Source organism: Pseudorca crassidens, chromosome 16, assembly GCF_039906515.1.
Source record: "Pseudorca crassidens isolate mPseCra1 chromosome 16, mPseCra1.hap1, whole genome shotgun sequence".
NCBI lineage: Eukaryota > Metazoa > Chordata > Mammalia > Artiodactyla > Delphinidae > Pseudorca > Pseudorca crassidens.
Window position 1 is genome coordinate 53,523,738 of NC_090311.1, and position 23,731 is coordinate 53,547,468.

General features: G+C 39.8%; 1 protein-coding gene across 4 annotated transcripts in view; it reads left to right on the plus strand.

Moving 5' to 3' along the window:
• The window catches only part of MAT1A (methionine adenosyltransferase 1A), an 81,110-nt gene that overhangs the window by 27,134 nt on the left and 30,245 nt on the right, over positions 1–23,731 (plus strand). Inside the window, exons 7-8 of one of the 4 annotated variants that reach the window (XR_010935912.1) lie at positions 1,871–1,922; positions 16,951–17,110. Coding sequence is in view for 2 of the 4 variants with exons in the window: in XM_067710370.1 (XP_067566471.1) it covers positions 1,871–1,922; positions 9,137–9,144 (60 nt within the window). In the remaining 2 variants the exon portion in view is untranslated. Of the gene's footprint in view, positions 1–1,870; positions 1,923–9,136; positions 9,160–16,950; positions 17,111–23,731 lie in introns of those variants that run through there. The other 3 variants (XM_067710370.1, XR_010935913.1, XM_067710368.1) reach the window with 3 other exon arrangements.

Genomic DNA, 23,731 nt, shown 5'->3' on the forward strand with positions numbered 1-23,731 from the left:
GAATAGACATTTTTTAATGTATTTTTTGTTATTGAATGAAAGAGTCTTTAAATTCTGTAGTGCTTTACAACTTTCAAAAGTTTCACACAAATTATTTTATATAATCCCATAATAACCCTTTTTAAAAAAATCCCCTACCCCTATATTGCCTCTCCCCACTGGTAGAACTAGTTTGTTCTCTGTATCTGTGAGGCTGCTTCTTTTTTGTTTTATTCACTAGTTTGTTGTATTTTTTTAGATTCCACATGTAAGTGATAACATACAGTTAAGTAGATGTTTTGGTTGAATCTTGCATGACGGAGTATTTTTTTTTTTTTTTTTTTTGCCTGCCAATGCAGGGGACACGTTTATTAATTAATTATTTTTGCTGTGTTGGGTCTTCGTTTCTGTGCAAGGGCTTTCTCTAGTTGCGGCAAGCGGGGGCCACTCTTCATCGCGGTGCGCGGGCCCCTCACTATCGTGGCCTCTCTTGTTGCGGAGCACAGGCTCCAGACGCACAGGCTCAGTAGTTGTGGCTCACGGGCCTAGTTGCTCCGCGGCATGTGGGATCCTCCCAGACCAGGGCTCGAACCCTTGTCCCCTGTATTAGCAGGCAGATTCTCAACCACTGCGTCATCAGGGAAGCCTGAATGACGGAGTATTAATCTCACTGTTCAGCCAGAGTCAAGGCTGAAGTTATATGTTAACTTCTGAGATACAACAATTTGAAAACTACACTTTTATTAAAATTTTGGTAGTTTAATATTATGGTGCTAGAGCAGTAATTTCTCAACATTTTTAACTGCTGTGGAACTTTTGTGGTCACTGTGCCACACGTTTGTGATACTACGTAAATGTTTATTCTCAGCTCAAATGGAGGAGATACTTCTCAGTACTTTTTTTCTCTAGTGTGTTTTTTCTTTAGACTCTCTGTTCTTTGTGTTTGATACTTTTGGGTACCTAATTTTTCTCCAATCCCATTTTCTTCTCTGTAGATGCTATATGTTTAATTTTGTTTGGATTGAAAATACTTTATCCTGGATATAGCTGTATATGATTTTTTGGGGGTGGTAACAGCTTTATTGAGATAAAGTTCACACACACACACCACCCGTTTAAAGTTTACTATTCATTGGTTTTTAGTACATTCACATTTTTGTGCAACCATCACCACATCAGTTTTAGAACATTTTTGTCACCCCAAGAAGAAACTCCATACTCTTAAGTGGTCACCACCCCCCGTCCTTCCCTCTAAACTCTAGGCAACCACTAATCTAGTTTTTCTGCATTATTGTACATCAGAAGACACAGTATCTGACCCACTATGAGTAAAGCTAAGATTAACCACTGGGTTAGGGTGATGGCAGTCTGTGCTTTCCAAGCTTTTGTGGCTCCCCTTGCAACTCCAGAGTAATTTGTGTGGTGTTACAATATGACCGTCCAATTCTAATTATTTTAATACCAGTTGCTAATTTTTACCCACATCAAAATTTGCATCGGAATTTGTGAAATGCATTTTGTTAATTCTGTATTCATTTTACTTTTATGTCTAGCATTCTTCTGAAAAGCTTTTCTTAATCATTGGGAATTACTGGGTTACTCTAAAATGTAATTCCTCCTGAAAAACAAATGTTTCTTTTCCCTTAATTACTAATGTTAAAAGTAAGGAGTTATGAAGTAGTTATGAATAGTGACAGTTTTTCTTTTCTGGCTTTCTTTTAATTGATTGTCATTATGGACTCATGGTATTTCATTCATTTAGTGTTTTTCATTCCATTACAAATATTTTTTATTGTCATAACCTTGGTAAGTGGGAGCTCCTTTATTCCTTATTTATAGTATTGTCATTATTCAGGACCCTGAATAATTGATATTATTCCCTATTCTACAGATGAAGAAACTGAGGCACAAAGAGAGGAGTTTTGTCTCATTTTATACAGTTGGTAAGTGACAGGGCTGACCTGGACTTAGCCTTTGTTGGGCCCCAAAGTCACAGTGGCAGTATTTTGTCACTTCACTATATGGCTTCTGGGTAGGGGCAAGAAAATTGAAAGCAATAATTTAAAAAAAGACCTGAAGCAATTATATTTGTATAGATCAATGTTCATAGAGAATTAGACTTTTTAAGTATATGTTTTATTTCTTACTGTGGTAAAACACGCATAACATAAAATTTACCATTTTAACCTTTTTAAAGTGTACAATTTAGTGGTATTAAGTACAGTCAGCCATCACCACTATCTAGTTCCAGGACTTCTTTATCATCCCAGATGCAGACTCCACACACATTAAGCAGTTACTCCCCATTTCCCCCTCCTCCCAGCCCCTGGCAACCACTAGTCAGATTTCTCTCTATGAATTTACCTGTTCTGGAAATTTCAAATAAATGGAATCATAATATATGGCCTGGGTTCTGTCACTTCCGTAATGATTTCAAAGTTCATCTAAGTTGTAGCATGTATCAGTACTTTTTTTGTTGCTGAATAATCATTTATTGTATTGATACACCACACTTATCCATTCATCAATTCATGGACACTTGGGTGGTTTCTACCTTTTGGCTGTTGTGAATAATGCTGCTGTGAACACGTGTACATAAACTTTTATGTGGACATATGTTTTCAGTTCTTTTGAGTATATACCTGGGAGTGAGTCGTACAGTAAATTCTATGTTGAAGTTTTTGAGGAACCGCCAAACTATTTTCCACAGTAGCTCACCATTTTACATTCGTACCAACAATGTATCACCCCCACCCACACTTGGTGTTTTCCATTTTCTTTTTTTCTTCTTTTTTTGGCTGCGTTGGGTCTTCACTGCTGCGCACGGGCTTTCTCTAGTTGCGGCTACTCTTCGTTGCGGTGCGTGGGCTTCTCATTGCGGTGGCTTCTTGTCATGGAGCATGAGCTCTAGGCATGCAGGCTTCAGTAGTTGCAGCATGCAGGCTCAGTAGTTGGGGCGCGCAGGCTTCAGTAGTTGAGGTGTGTGGGCTCAGTAGTTGCAGTGCATGGGCTCTAGGGTGCGTGGGCTTCAGTAGTTGTGACGCGTGGGCTCAGTAGTTGTGGCACACAGGCTTAGTTGCTTCATGGCATGTGGGATCTTCCCGGAGCGGGGATTGAACCCATGTCCCCTGCACTGGCAGGCAGATTCTTAACCATTGCACCACCAGGGAAGTCCTTTCCATTTCTTTTTCTTTTTTTGTGGCCATCCTAATGGGTGTGAAGTAGTATGTCATTGTGGTTTGGTTTACATTTCCCTAATGACTAACGACTTTAAGCATGTTTACATGTGCTTGTTGGTCATATGTACATCTTCTTTGGAGAAATGTTCATTCAGGTCCTTTGCCTATTTTTAAATTTGGTTGTTTGTCTTTTTGTTGTTGAGTTTTAAGGTTTTGGGTTTTTTTAATATATATTCTGGATTCTAGACCCTTACCGTTTATATGATTTGCAAATATTTTCTCCCATTCTGTGATTTGTCATTTCACTCTCTTGATAGTGTCCTTTGATGCCCAAATGATTTTCATTTTCACGAAGTCCAGTTCATCTATGTTTTTCTTTTGTTACTTGTGCTTTTGGTGTCATATGTAAGAAGTCATTGCCAAATCCAAGGCCATAAAGATTTACTTCTATAGTTTCTTTTAATTTTAGCTTTTATTTGGGTCTTTGATCTGTTTTGAGTTAATTTTTATATATGATATGAGGTAAGGGTCTGACTTTCTTCTTTTGCATTTGCCTATTCAGTTATCCCAGCATCTTTTGTTGAAGAGACTGTTCTTTCTCCATTGAATGGTCTTGGCACTCTGTTGAAATCAGTTCACCATAATGTATGGGTTTACCTCTGGAATGTCCGTTCCATTCAATTGATCTATTTTTATGCCAGTACTACCCTCTTTTGACTACTGTAGCTGTGTAATTTTTGTAAGTTTTGAAATTGGGAAATGTGCTTCCTCCAACTTTATTCTTTTTCAACATTGTTTTGGCTGTTAGGCCCCCTTGCAATTACATATGAATTTTAGGATTGGCTTTTTCATTTCTGCAAGAGAGGACATTGGGATTTTGATGGGGATTTCACTGACTCCTTAGATAGGTTTGGGGTGTATTGCCATCTTAACAATGTTAAGTCTTCTAATTCATGAATGTGAAATGTTTTTCTGTTTATTTAAGTTTTCTTCATTTCTGTCAACAATGTTTTGTAGTTTTCAGTGTACAAGTCTTGCCCCTCCTTAGTTAAATTTATTCCTAATTATTTTTTAATGCTATTATAAATGGAATCATTTTCTTAATTTCCCTTTTACATTGTTCATTGCTTGTGTATTGAAATATAACTGGTTTTGTTGTTGGTCTATTGTTGAATTCATTTATTAGCTTTAGTAGTTTTTTCTTTTTGTGATTCCTTAGAATTTTCTAAACACAAGATCATGTGATTTGCAAAGAGAGATAATTTTACTTCTTCCAATTTGGGAACCTTTTTACTCTTTTTTGTCCCCTCTAATTGCCCTGGCCAGAACTTTCAGTATAATGTTGAATAGAAGTGTTGAAAGCAGGAATCCTTGTCTTGTTCCTGATCTTAGGGAAAAAGCTTTCCATCTTTCACCATTAAGTATGATGTTACTGGGGTATTTCATACATTTTTTTTATCCAGTTGAGAAAGTTCCTCCGTATTCATGATTTGTTAAATGTTCTTATCATGGTATGATCTTTTTTATGTGGTTCTAGAGTCAAATCACTAGTAACTTGTTGAGGATATTTGCATCCATATTCAAAACAGATTCTGGTCTGTAGTTTTTTTGTGATGTCTTTGTCTGGCTTTGGTATCAGGTTAATACTAGTTTCATAGAATAGGTTGGGAAGTGTTCCTGTCTCTTTTGTTTTTGAAAGAGTTTATGAAGGATTGATATTTATTATTTATTATTCTTTAATTGGTAGAATTTTTAAAAATTGGTATAATTCACCCATGAAGCCATCTAGGCCTGTACTTTTCCAGGATTTCTATTTCTATTTCTTCTTGAGACAGTTTTTATAGTTCGTCTTTCTAGGAGTCTGTCCATTTCATCCAGGTTATCTAATTGGCATACAGTTAATATACAATTATTTATAGTATTCCCTTATAATCCTTTATGGGGTGTGTATATCTTCTTGAGTTATGTTTTCATTTTCTTTGAAAAATACCCAAAAGTGGATCATATAGTTTTATTTTATTTTTTGAAGAACCTCATACTGTTTTCCATAGCGGCTGCACCAATTTACATTCTCAAAAATAGTGCACTGAGGACTACTTTTCTCCACATCCTCACCCATACTTGTTATTTCTTGTGTTTTTGATAAAAGCCATTCTAATGGGTGTGAAGTGATACCTCATTGTGGTTTTTATTTGCATTCCCTGATGATCAGTCATGTTGAGCACCTTGTCATGTTGGCCATCTCTATGTCTTCTTTGAAAAAATGTCTATTTGGAGCCCCTGCCCATTTTTTAATTACTGTTTTTTGCCATTGAGTTGTATGAGTTCTTATCAGATATATGACTTTCAGATATTTTCTCCCATTTGGTAGGTTGCCTTTTCATTTTGTTGACGGTTTCTTTTGCTGTGCAGAAGCTTTTTAGTTTGATGTAGTCCCACTCGTTTATTTTTGCTCTTGTTGCCTTTGCTTTGGTGTCAAATTAGAAAAATAATCGCCAAGACAAATGTCAAGGAGCTTACCACCTTGTTCTAGGAGTTTTATGGCTTCAGATCTTATGTTCTTTAATCAATTTTGAGTTAATTTTTGTGAGTGGTATAAGATAGTGGTCCAGTTTCATTCTTTTGCATGTGGCTATCTAGTTTTCCCAGCACCATTTATTGAAGAGACTGTTCTTTCCAAGAAATATGTTAATATATAACACTCTGCTTTAAAATAATACCTACTTAATTTTATTTATTAACAGAAACTTTGCTGCTAGATAGCTCTGTTCCCTCACTCCTCTTTTGTGCTATTATTGTCATAGAAATAACATCTTATAATTTGTATACCCATTAACACAGATTTATAATTGTTGCTTTTAAATAATATAGGAGAAAAAATGTTACAAACAAAAATACATTTATATTGTCTTTTATATTTACCTACATAATTATGTTGATCAGTGCTCTTTATTTCTTCACGGAATTCAAATAACTGTCTAGTATCCTTTCATTTCTGCCTGAAGAATTCTCTTTAGCATTTCTTGCAGAGCAAGTCTGCTAGCAATGAATTCTGTCAGCTTTGTTTACCTGGGAATGTCTTAATTTCTCGTTCATTTCTTTTTTTTTTGGTCTGCCTAACATTTATTTATTTATTTATTAACATCTTTATTGAAGTATAATTGCTTTACAATGGTGTGTTAGTTTCTGCTTTATAACAAAGTGAATCAGCTATACATATACTATATCCCCATATCTCCTCCTTCCTGTGTCTCCCTCCCACCCTCCCTATCCCACCCCTCTAGGTGGTCACAAAGCCCCGAGCTGATCTCCCTGTGCTATGCGGCTGCTTCCCACTAGCTATCTGTTTTACATTTGGTAGTGTATATATGTCCATGCCACTCTCTCACTTCGTCCCAGCTTACCCTTCCCTCTTATTCATTTCTGAAGGATGGTTTTGCTGGACATAGAATTATTGATTATCAGCATTTTCTTTCAGCACTTTGAATATGTCATCCCCACTGCCTTCTAGCCTCCAAGGTTTCTGATGAGGAATTAGCTGTTAATCTCATTGAGGATCCCTTGTATGTGATGAGTTGCTTCTCTATTGCTGCTCCCAGGATTCACTCTTGGTCTTTGGATAGATTGACTGTGATTTCTCTCAGTGTGCATCTCTTTGAATTTATCTTACCTGGAGTTCATTGAACTTCTTGGATATGTAGATTAATGTTTTCCATAAAATTTGGGAAGTTTGGGGCCATTATTTCCTCAAATACTTTTTTAGCTTCTGTCTCTCTTTCCTTCTGCACCTCCATTATGCACATGTTGGTATACTTGATGGTGTCCTATTTGCCTCTTATGCTTTGTTATTTTATCTATATTTTTTCTTTCTGTGTCTCAGTGAATAATGTCAATTGACATATCTTCATAATCATTGATTTATTCTTCTGCCAGCTCAAATCTGCTGTTGAGTCCCTCTCTTGAATTTTTCATTCTAGTCATTGTATTTTTCAAATCCAGAATTTCTATTTGTTCTCTTTAGTTTTATGAATGGTTTATTTTAACTCTTTGCACATATTTAAAATAGTTGATTTAAGGTCTTTGTCTAATAAGCCCCATGCTTGGCCTTCCTCAGGAACCATTTCTTCCTTTTTTTTAAAATTAATTTTTATTGGAGTATGGTTGCTTCACAATGTTGTGTTAGCCTCCACTGCACAACATGATGAATCGGCCATACACATACAGATATCCCTCCCTTTTGGACTTCCCTCCCATTTAGGTTACCACAGTGCACTAGATGAGTTCCTTGTGCTATACAGCATGTTCCCATCAGTTGTCCATTTTATACATAGTATCAATAATGTATATGTGTCAATCCCAGTCTCCCAGTTCCTCCTACCCCACCCCTTTCCCTCTTGGTATCCATACATTTGTTCTCTACATTGGTGTCTCTATTTCTGCTTTGCAACTGAGGTCACCTATACCATTTTTCTAGATTCCACATATATGCGTTATTATTACAATATTTGCTTTTCTCTTTCTGACTTACTTCACTCTGTATGACAGTCTCTAGGTCCATCCATGTCTCTACAAAATCACCCAATTTCGTTCCTTTTTATGGCTGAGTCATATTCCATTGTATATATGTACCACATCTTCTTCATCCATTCCTCTGTCGGTGGACATTTAGGTTGTTTCCATGTCCTGGCTATTGTAAACAGTGCTTCAATGAACATTGAGATGCATGTGTTTTCTTTGAATTATTGTTTTCTCTGGGTATATGCCCAGTAGTGGGATTGCTGGGTCATATGGTAGTTCTATTTCAGTTTTTTAAGTTTTCCATAGTGGCTGTATCAATTTACATTACCTCAGGGACAATTTCTAATAGTCCTTTCTTTTCCTGAATATGGGCCATCCTTTCTTGTATCTTTGCATGCCTTGTAAGTTTCTGAAAACTGGATATTTTAAAATATATATATTGGCAATCCTGGAAAACAGATTCTGTCCCCCTTCCCAGGATTTCTTATTATTGCTATTTGTTCTTCTTGTTCCTATTTGTTTGTTTAGTACCTTTTCTGAACTTTGTAATGTCTGCATGTTTTATCATATGTGGTCATTGAAGTCTGCTTGGATTGCTTAGTGGTCAGCCAGTGATTTGACAGAGATTTCCTTAGATGTCTGGAACCAATAAGTCTTCCAGACTTGGTTGGTGGCATACATTCAATGCTTAGGCATGTATTGGGTTGAGCAAAAAGTTCATTTGGGTTTTCCATAAGATGTTACAGAAAAACCCAAATGAACTTTTTGGCCAACCCAACAGTTTACAACTCTGCTTTAACCTTCACTTTCTGATTGTGTTGAGGCCTCCAGTTCAGCCAGAGATGGAGCCTAGGGTCTTCTTCGGTCTTTCTCAACTGTGCATATAGCCTTAGGCACGTGTACAACCCTGCAAATATGTGTGGCCTTCTCAATTCCTAGCAATATGCCAGAGATTTTGAAATCCCCTTATGGAATCTTATTCTCAAGCTTTTCCACTTAAGTTTTTGGTCATCTTGTTCTTTGTCCCAGCTGTTATCACTGTTAAAAAGTTGATGCTGGGCTTCCCTGGTGGTACAGTGGTTGAGAGTCCGCCTGCCGATGCAGGGAACACGGGTCCGTGCCCCGGTCCGGGAAGATCCCACATGCCGCGGAGCGGCTGGGCCCATGAGCCATGGCCACTGAGCCTGCGCGTCTGGAGCCTGTACTCCGCGATGGGAGAGGCCACAACAGCGAGAGCCCCGCATACCGCAAAAAAACAAAAACCAAAAGTTGATGCTGATTTTTGTTGACAACACCCCCGGGAAAAAGGCTGGTTGCAATGGGTGAACTCTGAGTCATGTCAAATATAGTTTTTCAAGTGGGAGTTTCCATGGAACTTCCAGACAAGTCAAATAATGACTGTTTTCTGGGAATTGGGCTTTAGAAGAGTTCCAGATTCTGACTTTTTTATTGGCTTGCAGGTCACTGATTTTCATCATGGTTTCAACATGAAAGCCCTGTTGGTTGTCAAGGCTACCATAGACATGGGAGTAAGGGAATGGTAATAGAGAAAAGTAAATAGCCACAAAGCTAATGCTGTTCTTGAGATTCAGCTGTTTTTCTTGAATAAATATTCCCTGGATTGTTGCAAGCCTTTGGTTAATTTTAAGAGTTCTGAAGAAGTCGATATTGACAGTTTGCACCATTACTATCATTGCTTTTATGGAGGAGAGGATTTTTGGAGATCCTTATTCTACCATTTCTACTGACATTATTTTACCTTCATTTTTTAATTATTTATTTTTATTCTTCTGCATCCTAGTGAGATAAGGCCAAATGGTACATTTCTTGCTAACATTAAATGAAATCTGTAATCATCTATCATGTAATGATATAAGACACAAGTCTTTGAATTTTGTGTAGTTTTTGAATTTTGTATATAAATATATTTTCTGGATTTTTACCTTTGTTTTTGAAGGAGTTTTCCACTGCTTATAGAATTGTAGGTTGACAGTTTTTTCTCTTTCAGTATTTTAAAGATGATTCCTTGCTGTCTTCTCATTTGCATTGTTTTTGATAAGAAATATCATCCTTAACTGTTCCTATGTAATATGTCTGTTTCCTCTGATTTTAATATCTTATCTTTATCACTGGTTTTGAACAATTTGATTATAGTGTGCCTTGGTGTGGTTTCCTTCATGTTTTATATGCCTTAGGTTTGTTGAGTTCCTTGGCTTATAGGTTTTTATCAAATTTGAAAAAAAATTTAATCATTATTTCTTCAAGTATTTTTTCACTATCTTCTCCCCATTGGGTGAACTGAGCTCTCACTGATGCTTTAATTCCTTTCTTTTTATTTTTTTCTCTCTGTGTTTCATTTTTGAAAGTTTCTGTTGCTGTATCTTCAAGTAAACTTAACTTTTTTTTTTTCTGCAATGTCAAATCTGCTGTTAATCTTGTCTGGTATATTTAACATTTATATTTATTATTTTTTTAAAATGTCATCCATCCTCTACTTAATATGTTCATTCTTTCCTCTAGCTTCTAAAACATAGAAGACAATTAGAATGACTGCTTTAATGTCTTTGGTTACTAATTCTGTCATTGTATTATTTCTGAGGCAGAGTTTTTTTCTCATTAATAGGTCATTTGTTTTTCTCTACTTTTTTCTATGCCTGGTAATTTTTGATTAGATACGAATTTTATCTTCTTAAATGTTGGGTATTTTTATTCCTATAATAAATATTTTCGAGTTTTGTTCATAGGTGCAATTAAGTTACTTGGAAATAGTTTGATTTCTTTTCTGATCTTAGTTTTAAGAAGCTTTGTTAGGTGGGACTAAGGGAGCATTCAGTCTAGGGCTAATTTTGCCCTACAGTTGAGGCAACCATCTCTGGGTGTATGCTATCCAGTGCTGAGTGAATTATGAGAATTTCAACTTTGGCTGTGGGAAGATAAATTATTTTATTGTATTTTTATTTTTTTAATACATTTATTTATTTATTTTTGGCTGAGTTGGGTCTTTGTTGCTGCACGCAGGCTTTCTCTAGTAGCGGTGAGCAGGGGCCACTCTTCCTTGCGGTGCGCGGGCTTCTCATTGAGGTAGCTTCTCTTATTGCGGAGCACGGGTTCTAGGCACGCAGGCTTCAGTAGTTGTGGCACGTGAGCTTCAGTAGTTGTGGCTCGCGGGCTCTAGAGTGCAGGCTCAGTAGTTGTGGCCCACGGAGTTAGTTGCTCTGTGGCATGCGGGATCTTCCCGGACCAGGGCTTGAACCCCTGTCCCCTGCATTGGCAGGCAGATTCTTAACCACTGCGCCACCAGGGAAGCCCTATTTTATTGTATTTTTAAAACCACTTTATTTTTCCAATGGAAATCTATTATTTTAAAAAAAAATTATTTAATTTTATAGGAGTAGAGTTGATTTATAATGTGTTAGTTGCAGGTATACAGCAAAATGATTCAGTTTTACATATACATGTATTCATTCTTTTTCAGATTCTTTTCTCATATAGTAAAACCACTTTATTGATGTGTGATTGACAGGAAGAGATATTTTTCCTGGCTCTCTTTGAGCCATGGTAATGCCCTCTAATCACTTCAGGGGGTTCTCTCCTTAGCTTTGTGTCATTTCCTCATACACATGCATTTATCACTCAGCTGAAGACTCGAGGAGGACCCTCTGTAGGTACTTCTGTGCTCTCAGCTCCTTCTCCTTAAGTCGGGGAGACCACCAGGCTCTGTATACATTCCGCCTCCCGGCACTGTAGCTGGGCATCACTCTCAAGGAAGTACATTGGGGCAATTGTAGGGAACACTTTAATTGTTTCTCATTTCCCAGGGGTTATTGTCCCTTGTTGCCTTATGTTCACTGTCTTGACAAGTATTGTTTTATGTATTTTGTCCTGGTTTTAATTGTTTCACGTGTAAGTCCTATCCCTTTTAGACCATCCTGGCTTAAAGCCAAAGATCAAACCCTATAGACTTTTTCTCATGGAAAACTATTCCTTTGCTATACTCAACTTTCCTAATTTCATGAAGTTTAACGTGATTATTTTCTGAGAAGAACTTCGGGGGTCCTGGAGGTACCTAATGACTTATATCTCTTATCCTGTTTGGAACCAGGCATAAAGGGCCAAATGCGAGTCAAAGAATCAACTTTACAAACGTTAAAACTTCCACAGAGAGTGCACTTTGGACACTGGGCCCAAACTGAGTATTTTATTGCTGCTGGCTAGTCTCAGGAAAAGCATTCAGGGAGCTGCAGTTCTCTCTGTGTCAGATGGAGAGCCCGGTCTGCTCTGCTTCTCAGAGGGGAGATGGAAGCATGGAGGGTCCGTAGTCGGTTCTGCTTGCTGAGACATTCAGGGGCAAGAGCTCAAAGGACTGGTTGAGCCCGGGACCTTTACCCTATACCAACTCATCCTTCTCTTGGGAGGAGCAAGAGAGGAGGGTGCAGAAATAGCCTGGCCTCCTCGTCTGCCACACCATTCTCTTCTGGGAAATTATACTGTATTAGTCTTATTTTGGCTGAAATAACTAAAAAACCCAGACTCAACTGGCTTTATAGATCAAATGACTTAATGTCTCCTAGGAGAAGTGCAGAGAATGGGCAGGTCATAAACATGACAGATCAGGGCTCTAGCTGCCCCCTCTTGGCTCCGTCTTTCTCTTCTATTGGTTTCATCCTCGGGTTGCTCCTTGCATGGCTGCAGTAAATAAATCCAGGTGTTATATTCAGACACAACAGCATCTTGTGTGAGAAGTGGGGAGAGTCTTCCTGGGTGGTAGTATTTATATTCTAGAGACTCCTCAGCAGACTTTTCCTGTCTCACTGCTTGTGATTGCACTATATGCCTATCATCTCCAATCTCATTCCCAACAAAGATGGGTAGTCATCACCCAAAGTACTTACACTATCACCTTATTGATTCATTGGTTTAGATTCATTTATTCTCAATCTGCGTCAAAGAGACGTCACTAGTTACAGGGCAGGGCCAGTAACTGGATGAGGCAAATGCGGTAAAAGTTTAAGTGCTGACTCTGTAATTACAGGAACCTGAGTGACTGCCTCAAATTTTGCGCCGTAGGCACTCCGTTTGCCTTGTCCCAGTCCTATCCCTGCTAGTTACTGTGGGAAATAAGAATAAGGCATGACGTTTGCCCTTACAGTGCTTTTGTGTGGTTGAAAAGCATAACTTGTGTGCACATATAATTTGAGGCGGTGTGCATGAAGAACTATTAATTGTCACAAATAGGAGCTAAGGATTTAGAGGAGAGTATGATTTGAGCAAGGTTTATGAAAGGGAGAACCTTGGAAAAAACCTTAAAGGAGAGGTAAGTTTTGAACACGTGAAACCCATGGGGATGTGAAGAAAACTAGCCAAAGAGAGGGCTAGAGGGACCGTTAGGGGCCAGATCATGGAGGCCTGGGCGCCAGCCTCAAAGGTCTGGGCTTGCGACGCGGCAGTGATGTGTAGGAAGACTTGTGATGGCTTTTGAGGACTTTTTACAGTCTTCATTAAGGCTGTGGAGGTGAAATTCAGATCATGTGGTTAAGGCGTGAATTTTGGTAAAGAAGGGAAAGATTGTAAAGCTATTCTTTGGAGAAATTTGGTGATGAAGAGAAGTGGCTAGAGAATTTTGCAGGGTTGAAAAGGAATTCTTTTTGTGGGGAGAAATGAGGTTTTGTTTGTGGTTTTGGCAATAGGAATGTTGGGGAGTTGAGAGAGAGAGGCTAAAACTGTGGTTCAGGAGGGTTAGAGCAGGGTTCCAGAAGAACTGGGTGTGGAACAAAGTCACAGAGGGAGGAAAGCACTTTGGGAATTACTCTTTTCTCTCATCCAGGAGTGGGAAATATATATAGAGAGAGATTTTGAGGGAAGGGGATGAAATTTGGGACAGTGGTGCATTGCGGAATTTGCAACATATACCTCTGATCCTCTTGGTAAAGAAGGAGAGAAGGGCAGAGGTTGGTCAGGTACTTGAGTGAGAATGAATTTTAAAACATCTGCTGGCGGAATGGATGAATAAAATAATTGTTGGACAGCTCTGTGGGCCCTAAACTTAAATGAATTAAATGACTTAATTCATGTAGAGCTTTTGTAGCAGTGACTAGAATTTAGTAGGCACTCAAGTAGTGAAGTTGTTACTACTACCACGTTATTACATGCTGGGTACTGGGCTAGGTAAGTAGAGACCTCATCAGAGCTCTTAAATCATGTTCTCCAGTAGCCCGTAACAAACTCAAAGGTAGAGCAGTCAGTGGCTAATGGCGATGCCCTAGAGCTGAGGGTTGGTAGACTGTCACAAGACCGTGGGGTCTGGAGTCCAGCAAGAGCAGCACTGGAGTGTGCGGCTCCCAGGCCCACTGTCAGCTGGATGACCGCACGGCAGCTCTAGGGCAAGAGGTGAGTGGCCTTGTTCAAAGCAAATTCCCGGCCAGGAACAGAGCAATAGTGGGAGGGAGATGGGGGCAGGGGGGCAAGGTAGGAGAGGAGAGAGCAAACAGCACAGCTCGTGGTAGAGTATTTTGCAAAGATTTGGCCCAGCCAAGGAGTCAGTGTTTACCAAGGAGCTTGACTATCAATCAGGAGCAGGACCAATGCCCATTGTCCAGCCTAAACACACACTGTCAGGATTGGGGCAAGATAGAAGTGGGCTTGTGAGTGGGTGGAAAGGGGTCAGGTGTGAAGTTGGTGAAGGAGAGAGAAGGGGGCTAACACTGAGCCCTTCTTAATGCTGAAGGCTCTACTGAGGGTTCATGGGATTGTTGATAGGAGCCTGGATTTGAATGTATTAGAGAAAGGAAGTTTCAGAAAGTCACTGTTCCGAGCTGTCCAGCTAATGTGCTGGAGCTGGCCTCATTGCCCAGTTCTGTGTGAAATTTTTATACTACTGAATGTATTTGTGTGTGCTAAGAGTGTTACAGAAACAGCTGTGTCTGAAACATAGTTGACTTTATTTTCCTAGACACACTCTCCCCTCCTCACCTCTGCAGTATCACAGGCGGCTTCATTACTGTACAGGTGCCCAGTTTATAAGGTGGGAGCCTTCCTCAACCCTCTTGTGGTTCTCATACTTCTTGTCCAATACAAGGAGCCTGATACTCGCTCCTCTTTTCTCTCATGTTCCGAAGCCACCGGTGATAGGTTTTTTTAGCTCATCACCTTATGTCACTGTCGTCAGTCCCTCATCAAATTATAAGAGACCCGCTTGTTTAACACATTATTCAGAATCATGTGCCAGGTTCCTCCAGCTTAAAGATGATAAGGGCTTATCCTAATTGCAGTCAATGGCCTCCCCCCCACTCTACCTGGCTTACCTCATTTCAACAAGTCTCTCTAGGTTGGCTCCCCTCTGAGGCTCCCCTCTTAGCTGGTCTCTGAGTGCACAGACTGGTGTGAGAGGTGCTCAGTGCCACTGCAAAGCTCTTCCCCGCACGGTGAGCAAGGGCACAGGCGAGAAGGTAAATCATGATGGAAGTGGCAAAGGACCAGTTGGTAGTTAGTGCTATGAACTTTTTACATGGACAGAAGTCACTTAGAGCTTCATGGAAGTGAGAGATCAAAACATACAAAACACATAAAAAACAAAGAAGAAAGGTTCAGAATTGATTGTGGGTGGGTAGAAGGAGAAATTGAGCAGAGAAATGAAGGCAGGAATGCCTGCAGGCTGCCTGAGGAGTAGCAGATCTGTGCAGGGATGAAGTAGGAGGGAAGTTCAGAAAAGTTGATCTGGATCAGATTATGAAGCATATTAAAGTCCAAGCTAAGAAGTCTAGGCTGAGAGAGAACGGAAATGAGAAGTGTACGTTGAAAAACTTTATTAGGAACAGGGTGTGAGAAAGTGGTGTTCTTTTGCAAAGAGACGTTTTAAGATGCTTAATTGGTGGTGTTTAGGATGGTTCTGGCTAAGGATGCTGTTGTCTTAGTCTAGGCTTCAGGTAATGAAGGTCGGGACCTGGGTTGTCGTAGTGGAAATTCATCAGTAACATGTATTGTGTACCTACTATGTGCTAGGAACTGTTCTAGGTTCTTGTGGGGAACATCTGTGCTAGACGTGGTTCCTACTCTCAAGTCACTCACAGTTTAGTGGGGGATGTAAAGCAAACAAGTGCAGACATGGTACATTCTGTAAGCCAACTTGGAAGCTGATTGTGTGGATATGAACGATGTAGGAAGAGCCTGGGGCCTGGAGTAATGGTGGAGCAATTGAGGGCTTAGAGGGATCATGCAGGAGGTGTAGGTCCGGGGCAGAAAGGATGCCTGGCAGCTGGGTATGTAGCAGGGTGTAAGAAGCTCAGAGCTGCTGCTGCTGCTGTCACTGACCCAGAGAATGGGATGGCAGGGACGCCCTTGTTTGGGGGACACTAGAACTGATGTAATTGACACATTTTTCAGGAGACCAGTGGCTGAGCCATATAATTAATGAATATGAGATGATAACCTTATTCTAAAGTGTCATACCCATTAAAAATATTCAAGTACAGACCACTGAAAACAAAAATAGAAACAAAAAGAACAAGTATTAAATTTTTTGTGAAATTTAATTAAACCAAGAAATCAGGTATTAATACATTGAATCAAGTTTGTTTCTAATTGTGTATTAAATTGTAACTATTACTACTACCACTAGGTGTCACAAAGATTCAGTTTTTAAAGGCCCTACACCTCTTGAGGCTGTGGCTTTGAAACATTTCTTTTTGTACAGAAATGCGGTTTTCTAGTATTAACAAGTATAATGAAATGCTACTTTAAATTTTTTAATTATTATGAAATACCCCAGATATGCACAAGAATACACAGAATAATGCAAGCAGTATCTTTTACCCCAACCCAGATCTAACAAGTACTAACTTTTTATCATATATTTGACAGTCAAAAAAAGACTAAAATCTTACAGTTGATGTTCTTTTTGTCCTCCTCCATCCCATTCCTCTCATTTCTTGCCCACAGATAACCATTACCTTGAGATCAGTAGATTTACTTCCCAGATACACCCCTGATGTTTTCACACAAATGCTAATTTATTTATTCAAAGATAGCATCAGTATTTTGGGGTGAGATTTTAACAGTGTTAAATGGTATCATCCTATAGGTGTCGTTCTGCAGCTTGCTTTTTTTCATTCATGTTATATTTTCAAGATTTATCCCTGCCGGTTCATGAATATCTACTTCGTCTGTTTTAACTGCTGTATAGTGTACTGTCGTACCTCTTCTTCTACAGGCAGCTGTTTAGACTATTTTAAATGCTTTATTTGTATACATACGTCTTTGTATGTACCTCTTTGTGCAGATGTGTGCCTTTGAGGAAATCTGATTGTCTGCACACTGTCCTTTGACTCTCAGCGACATGCTGTCCTGGTAAACCAAGGTCTGTCTGTCAGACCACCTTCCCAGAGAATGTATCAAGGACCACGTCCCTGGTATTCTGACACAATGTCCTGATGAAACAGGTAAGGACGAAATGTGTGAGAAACTCGAGCATGCACCAGAACCTTCTGGAGGGCTTTTTATTTATTTATTTTTTTAATCTTACATATCACCTTTTTTTAAAAAAAATTTTTTAACAGCTTTATTGAAGTATAATTGCTTTACAATGGTGTGTTAGTTTCTGCTTTACAACAAAATGAATCAGTTATATATATACATATGTTCCCATATCTATCTATTCCCTCTTGCGTCTCCCTCCCTCCCACCCTCCCTGTCCCTGGAGGGCTTTTTAGAATGCACCCCCAGTAAGGCAGTAAGTCTGGGCTGGGGCTGGAGAATTTGCGTTTCTAACAGGCTCCCGGGTGGTGCTGCTCCAGCTCAGCGATCACACTTCGGAAAACGCTGCTCTAGGGGAGATGAGGCCCCCATGTGTGGTGCCGGTGCCCATTCTCGAGCTTCTGGACGAGGGTGAAATTGCTTCCCAAAGCGGTCATGTGAGTTTACTAGACAATCCTACCGGCAGGATATGGGGTTCCTTTTGTGCCATTTCCTTTCCAGTACTTGGTAATGTCATACTTCAACATTTTTGCCCATAACCGAGTGTAATGTGGTAGCTTCTTTGTTAATTTGCATTTTCCCTGATGTTAATGAGGTTACAGACCTTTTCATGTTTATTGCACAATGGGTTTGCTCTTGTGGGAGTTGCTCGTTCATATTGTTTGCTTATATTTGTTATTGATTTGTTTGTCTTTTTCTTATTGATTTTCTTTGTTGGTTGTATGTGTTGGGAAATCTCTCAGTTGATGGGTTGCCTTTTAACTTGGTTTATGGTGTTTATTGTTAGGCAGAAATGTTGTTTTATTTTAGTTAACTGTATCTTTTTTTCCATTCATGTTTTGTGCTTTTTTTGGTCTTTTGTTTAACAAATTAATGAAGCATTATTAATTCTGAAAAACTTATAAGATGCCCAGTTTGATTTAAGGATTATCTTTAAAAATTATTTCCATGTATTTTAACTTAGATTTTTTCAAATTAATTTCCTTCAAGTATAATCAGTAATCAAACAGACAGTTTAAAAATCAGGCTAGGGACTTCCCTGGAGGTCCAGTGGTTAAGACTCTGTGCTTCCAATGCAGGGACATGGATTTGATCCCTGGTTGGGGAACTGGGATCCCACAGGCTGCACGGTGTGGCAAAAAAAAAAAAAAAAAAAATCAGATTAAAGCATGATTTTACCAGTTATACTGAATAATAAAAACAATTCTAGTTTGTAACTTGTCCATTGATGATATTGCTGAAATGATATTTTAAGTGCTAAAAATGAGCTTATTGCCGTTTAAACTTATTACTTCCACCACTGCTAATACTTTTGGCCGTTTTATTTGATGATTAAACAGTTTTTCCAAGGAGAAAGGGAGAAGAGCTTTTGAATCAGAGGACTCCAAAGTATAAGTTAGTGTAGGAGAAGTTACCAGGTAGGAGCGGTGTGGTGTGTGACTTCCAGGCTCGTGGCGGTTGGCTGATGCGATTTTCCATGTCACAAGAAATGCTTGCCTACTCCAGAATGTCCCCTGTGTGGCTACACTGGCCGGAGCAGCACCAACTAGATATTTATTTGCATCAACATGATTTTGAAATTCAGTTTTCTCTGATGTTACTGGCTCATTCATTCAAAAGGAAGAGAGCACTTACTATGTGCCAGGCAACGTATGCAAGATGCTTTGCAGTATGTCTACTCCCTTTGTAAGGCAGGGATTGTCCTTATTTTACAGAGGCAGCAATGGAAGTTCAGAGAGTTTTTAACGCTTCTGAGACTCACAGCTAATCATTGAGAGAGCTGAGATGCAAACCCAGATTTCTGTGACTTTACAACTTTCTTGCTATCACTGTGTTCTCTCAGTAACATTCTATCAGAGCCCACTGTTTGTAGGCATTATTAGCTATTCATACTTTAGTGTGACTACTTTGCTAAATATTAAGCAGGTTATTTTGCGGAACCGTGAAACCTAGCTGAATTGGATATACTGTGGGAATAGATGAGCTGTCGCTGGAGAGTTTGAACTTGGCCATAACACCTTCTTAGAGCCTGAAATACTGGTACCCAAGGGCAGCACGGGGTGACAACCAGACAGGAGGAGGTTCACTTGCTTTGTCCTTTTTCCTAGGGTAGTGGTTCTCAAATTTTAATTTCTTATAAATTAATGAGGGAGAGGGGATTCTGTTCAAGTGTTGATTCTAATTTCCGAGTCTAGGGTGGAGCCCCACATTCTGCATTTCTAACAAGTGGGCAGGTGATGCTGAGGCTGTTCATTAGGGAACCACACTGAATAACAAAGGCCAAAGTTATACTCAGAAGGTGTGTGTGGAGGAGAATGGACTGGAGAAGAAAGAAAATGTGTTTGGTAGGCACATGGGTCACTGGAGGAGTTTGAGGGCCGAGCAGCAGTGCAGCAGTTTTAAGGAAGGTGAGGAGGCTGCTGCCTGGGTGGGGGTGATGGGGGAGGTGCGTGGTGGGCACTGTGCCTGCAGTGCCTTTAGTTCATGCTGTAGGTTCAGAGCCCAGGCTGAGCACAGTGTCACTTGCTCCATTATGGTGTCTGGTGATTCACTAGATATGGTGCTGCAGTACAAGTGATCCTCATGGCTCAGAAGCCAGCAAAAGCAGATCACACTGAGCGGTGGAAGTAGAGATGTGTTTGCCTCATTGTCCGAGGACCCTTTGGTGTAATTCTGGAGTATTCAATAGCAAGCTTTCTGCATTTGAGGCTGAGAAAGGCTTTTTTCCTGAGCTCTGGTAGCAGAAAGTATTAGAGTAGCTGGCAGCAGCTAAATAAGTAACCACACTTTGTGGGTAATTACTTTTTTATTATCTTGAATTAGGAAAAAAATGAAGCGCTTTTAACTGGCAGCACAGTGGGAAAAGGAGAGAATATTTGGAGTTGGAAGGACTGAGTTTGAGGATGGTGTCGCTTACCAGTTGTGTAACCCAAAATAAATCACCGAATCTCTCTGGGCCTGGGCTTCCTCCTCTGTTAAATGGGGACAGTACCCTGCTGAGTCATTGTGAGAGCTGACTGAGCTGACACTTGCAGGGGTGCTTTGTAAACCGCAAGACTTTCTATATGTATTTATTAATATGGAAAATTGGCATCAGAGACATCAGAGACAGAGTAGGAATGGGAGGCTGCTTCCACATAGGTTTGTGGGTTTTTTTCACAGTTTTTTTTTTTTTTTATCGAAGTATAGTTGATTTAATGTTGTGCCAGTCTCTGCTGTATAGCAGGGTGACTCAGTTACACACATCTTTACATTCTTTTTTATATTCTTTTCCATTATGGTTTATCCCGGGAGATTGGATGTAGTTCCCTGTGCTATACAGTAGGACGTTGCTGTTTATCCATTCTAAATGTAATAGTTTGCATTCACAAAGGTTTTTAAAATCTGTTTTCAACCCCCCAAATGAGACAATTTTATAGACATTTCAAAACATGAAATACTTCTGACCAAATTTTATTTATTTTTGTATTGGAGGGTCAGTTTGGCCTATATTACCTAAATAATGATTTTAGTTTCTTATGTCATTTAAAATATTTAGACCTCAACAACACTATTCATTTATATAAAAATATTGTCTGGAGTAAACAAGAGAAAGGCAAAATATCAAGAGAAGACTAAAGCCAGATGACTTCATGACTGTAATTTTCTTTCTCTACAATTTTTGCCTCTAAAATGTTCACCCTCCCTGTTTAGGTGTTTGAGATGGGGATTTGTTTAGTGAAGAAACTATTCTGGGAAAAAGGTGACGACTTCTGTCTCTGCCATACCCTTTGGCTGTATTGTGAAACCGTAGGTCAACGATTTAACTCCATTTAGTAAATTGTGGACTGAGGTCATATAGTTCACTGTCAATCCATACACTTCCCAGATTTCCCACCAGTGTTGATGAGTTTATGGTGAGTTGACTTAGAGGGAAGGATGTGATATTTTAAATTTCTATGAACGTAATAAGGTCAGTTGGGATAACCTTCAATTTTAATTTATTTTTTAAAATTTTTATTAGAGTGTAGTTGCTTTACAATGTTGTGTTAGCTTCTACTGTATAGCAAAGTGAATCAGCTATACGTATACATATATCCCCTCTTTTCTGGATTTCCTTCCCATTTAGGTCACCACAGAGCACTGAGTAGAATTCCTTGTGCTATACAGTAGGTTCTCATTAGTTATCTATTTTCTACATAGTATCAATAGTGTATATATATAACCTTCAGTTTTTAAAATAAAACTGATTTATTTTAGTTTATGGCTGGCTACGGCCATGATGATTCTATTTCAAAATGGAAGTTATGTGCATATGTATAGTCTTTAGGGGTAAGCTGACAGATGTCTAGACACATCCTAGCTATCTTCTAAGTTTAGAGTTGAGAGGTGATGGCTAATTCCTTGAGACCATGTATAGTATATTTAACATTCATATTGATTGCTGTGAATTGACTCATAGACTTGACTCAGTGTTTTTCTACTTTAAAAATACGAAGTCATTCTACAGCAAAGCTATTTTTAGCCCAGCGGAGAATTCCATAGAAGCACTCTGAATTAGTGATTCCCTAACAACGTTGGGCTTGTGTAGGCCACCCCTTCCTTCCCTCCACCAAGTTTACGCTGAGTTGGGAGATCCGCTGGCCAATCATAGGCTGCTCTTCCATCCCACCCAACTTTCTGCTTTTTCCTCCAAAATTACTGGCTAATTTAAACACACCCATGTCGCCTCCATTTTTACTTCAGTTGGATATTTACCTTGGCGAGTGTGTTTGCTTACATAAAAAAGAGTAGTGTTTACTTCGTGATAACAAGAACCTTCAGAATATTGCTTTTTTTAAAATATAGAATCACATATTTGTAGAAATCCTTACAGAAATGGCTTGTTCAGGGTGTGGGGTTATTTTCAAATTTTCTATCTGTAAATACTGCTTCAACTTTCTGGAGGCTCATTTAATACATCCTGTCCTGTTGAGTAAGACCTGGGGAATGACGTAAAGGCAAATACGCCAGCATTTGCAGGGTAGGAGACTGACACAGGTCCCTGAGAGCACCCAGTCCTCCCCAGAGCGCCAGCACTCACTCACCTCCTGGCAGGGTCTGACTCATCCTGGGAGCACACAGTGTTTGTGTTTATTGTCATTATTACTCTACTCTGGCATCCCATGAATTCACCCAGGTCAGACACGTGGAAGTCATCCCTGAATCCTCCCACCTTTTTGCTTCCTACATCCAGTGACGTATCAAATCCCACTTCTGCTTTCCGCCTATGCCATGTAATCTCTCTGCCTCCAGGGCAGCCCTCTCTAGTCTGGTCACCATAGAACAATAGCAGCAGCTGGCAAAATGGTTTCTGTAAAAGTCTGCATCTGATCATATGCCCCATCCATGCACGTCTTTTGCTTGAAACCCTTCACGAGCTTCCCTTTGTCATCAAGAAAAAGTCTGAACTCCTTATAGGACCCACAGAGCCCTTCACGATCTGGCCTCTGCCACCACCTCTAGTCTTCTCTCTGACAGTGCCCCAGCCCACGCCCCAGCCTCACTGAACCGCTTGAAAAATCATGAAGGCTTCACGCTCTCTCTAGCTTGTGGGTCTCGGTAAATGTTCTTCCCGTTGCCTAGAACATTTTCTCCCAGTGTCTCCTGGAATACCTATGTTTGTCCTTACTGTGGAGGGCCTACCCTATTCCTGGTATACAGTAGGTGTTTAGTTCATGTTCAAAGAAAGAATGTGTGGCATGTGAGCATGGGAGGAGGGTGGATGCGTGGATCCCTGTGTAGCTGAGGTGGAGCCTGTCCTGGTCATGCTGCCCAGCTGCCTTCCTGCCACTACTGAGACTGCACCCCAGTAGGGCATGTGGCTTCCTATCCATGTCTTGTCCCCAGCACAGTCTGGCTTGCAGAGAGCCAACAGCTAGCCTGGCCTTCTGGTGTAAGCCTAGATTCAAAGTAATTGTTCCTGCTAAGGCCAGGGGCTGGGCCGCCTGCTAGGGATTTGCCTTGTTTGGCTCCAGAACTGCCTATGAGTCCTCCTTGGAAATCCTGCTTGTTGATTGTCAGTTGACAGATTGTACGGTCTTCAGCCTGGGCTTTTAACTTCTCATAGATTTTTCTTCTACAATGAAGACTCAAGAAGATAATTTTTAATTTTGAAGTGGTAACTTTATTTCTATGGCTTGGCAACCACTTATTATTATTTTTCATTTTCTGCTGCAAACTCCTTGATGGCAGGAATCATGCTGGGTTTTGTTTTGCTGTTTGTATCTCCAGAGAATAGACTAGTGCCTGGGACACGACATAGTAGGTGCTCAGTAAATAATTCAGTGAGTAACGTGAATGAACATAAGAGTGAAGGAGCCAAGGTAAATATTTAGTTTAAAAAAATTTTTAGAACAGTTTTTTTAAAAAGTAAATTTGTTTATTTTATTTTTAGCTGTGTTGGGTCTTCTTTGCTGCACATGGGCTTTCTCTAGTTGTGGCGAGCGGGGGCTACTCTGTTGCCATGCACAGGCTTCTCATTGTGGTGGCTTCTCTTGTTGTGGAGCACGGGGTCTAGGCGCATGGAGTTCAGGAGTTGTGGCTCACGGGCTCTAGAGTGCAGGCTC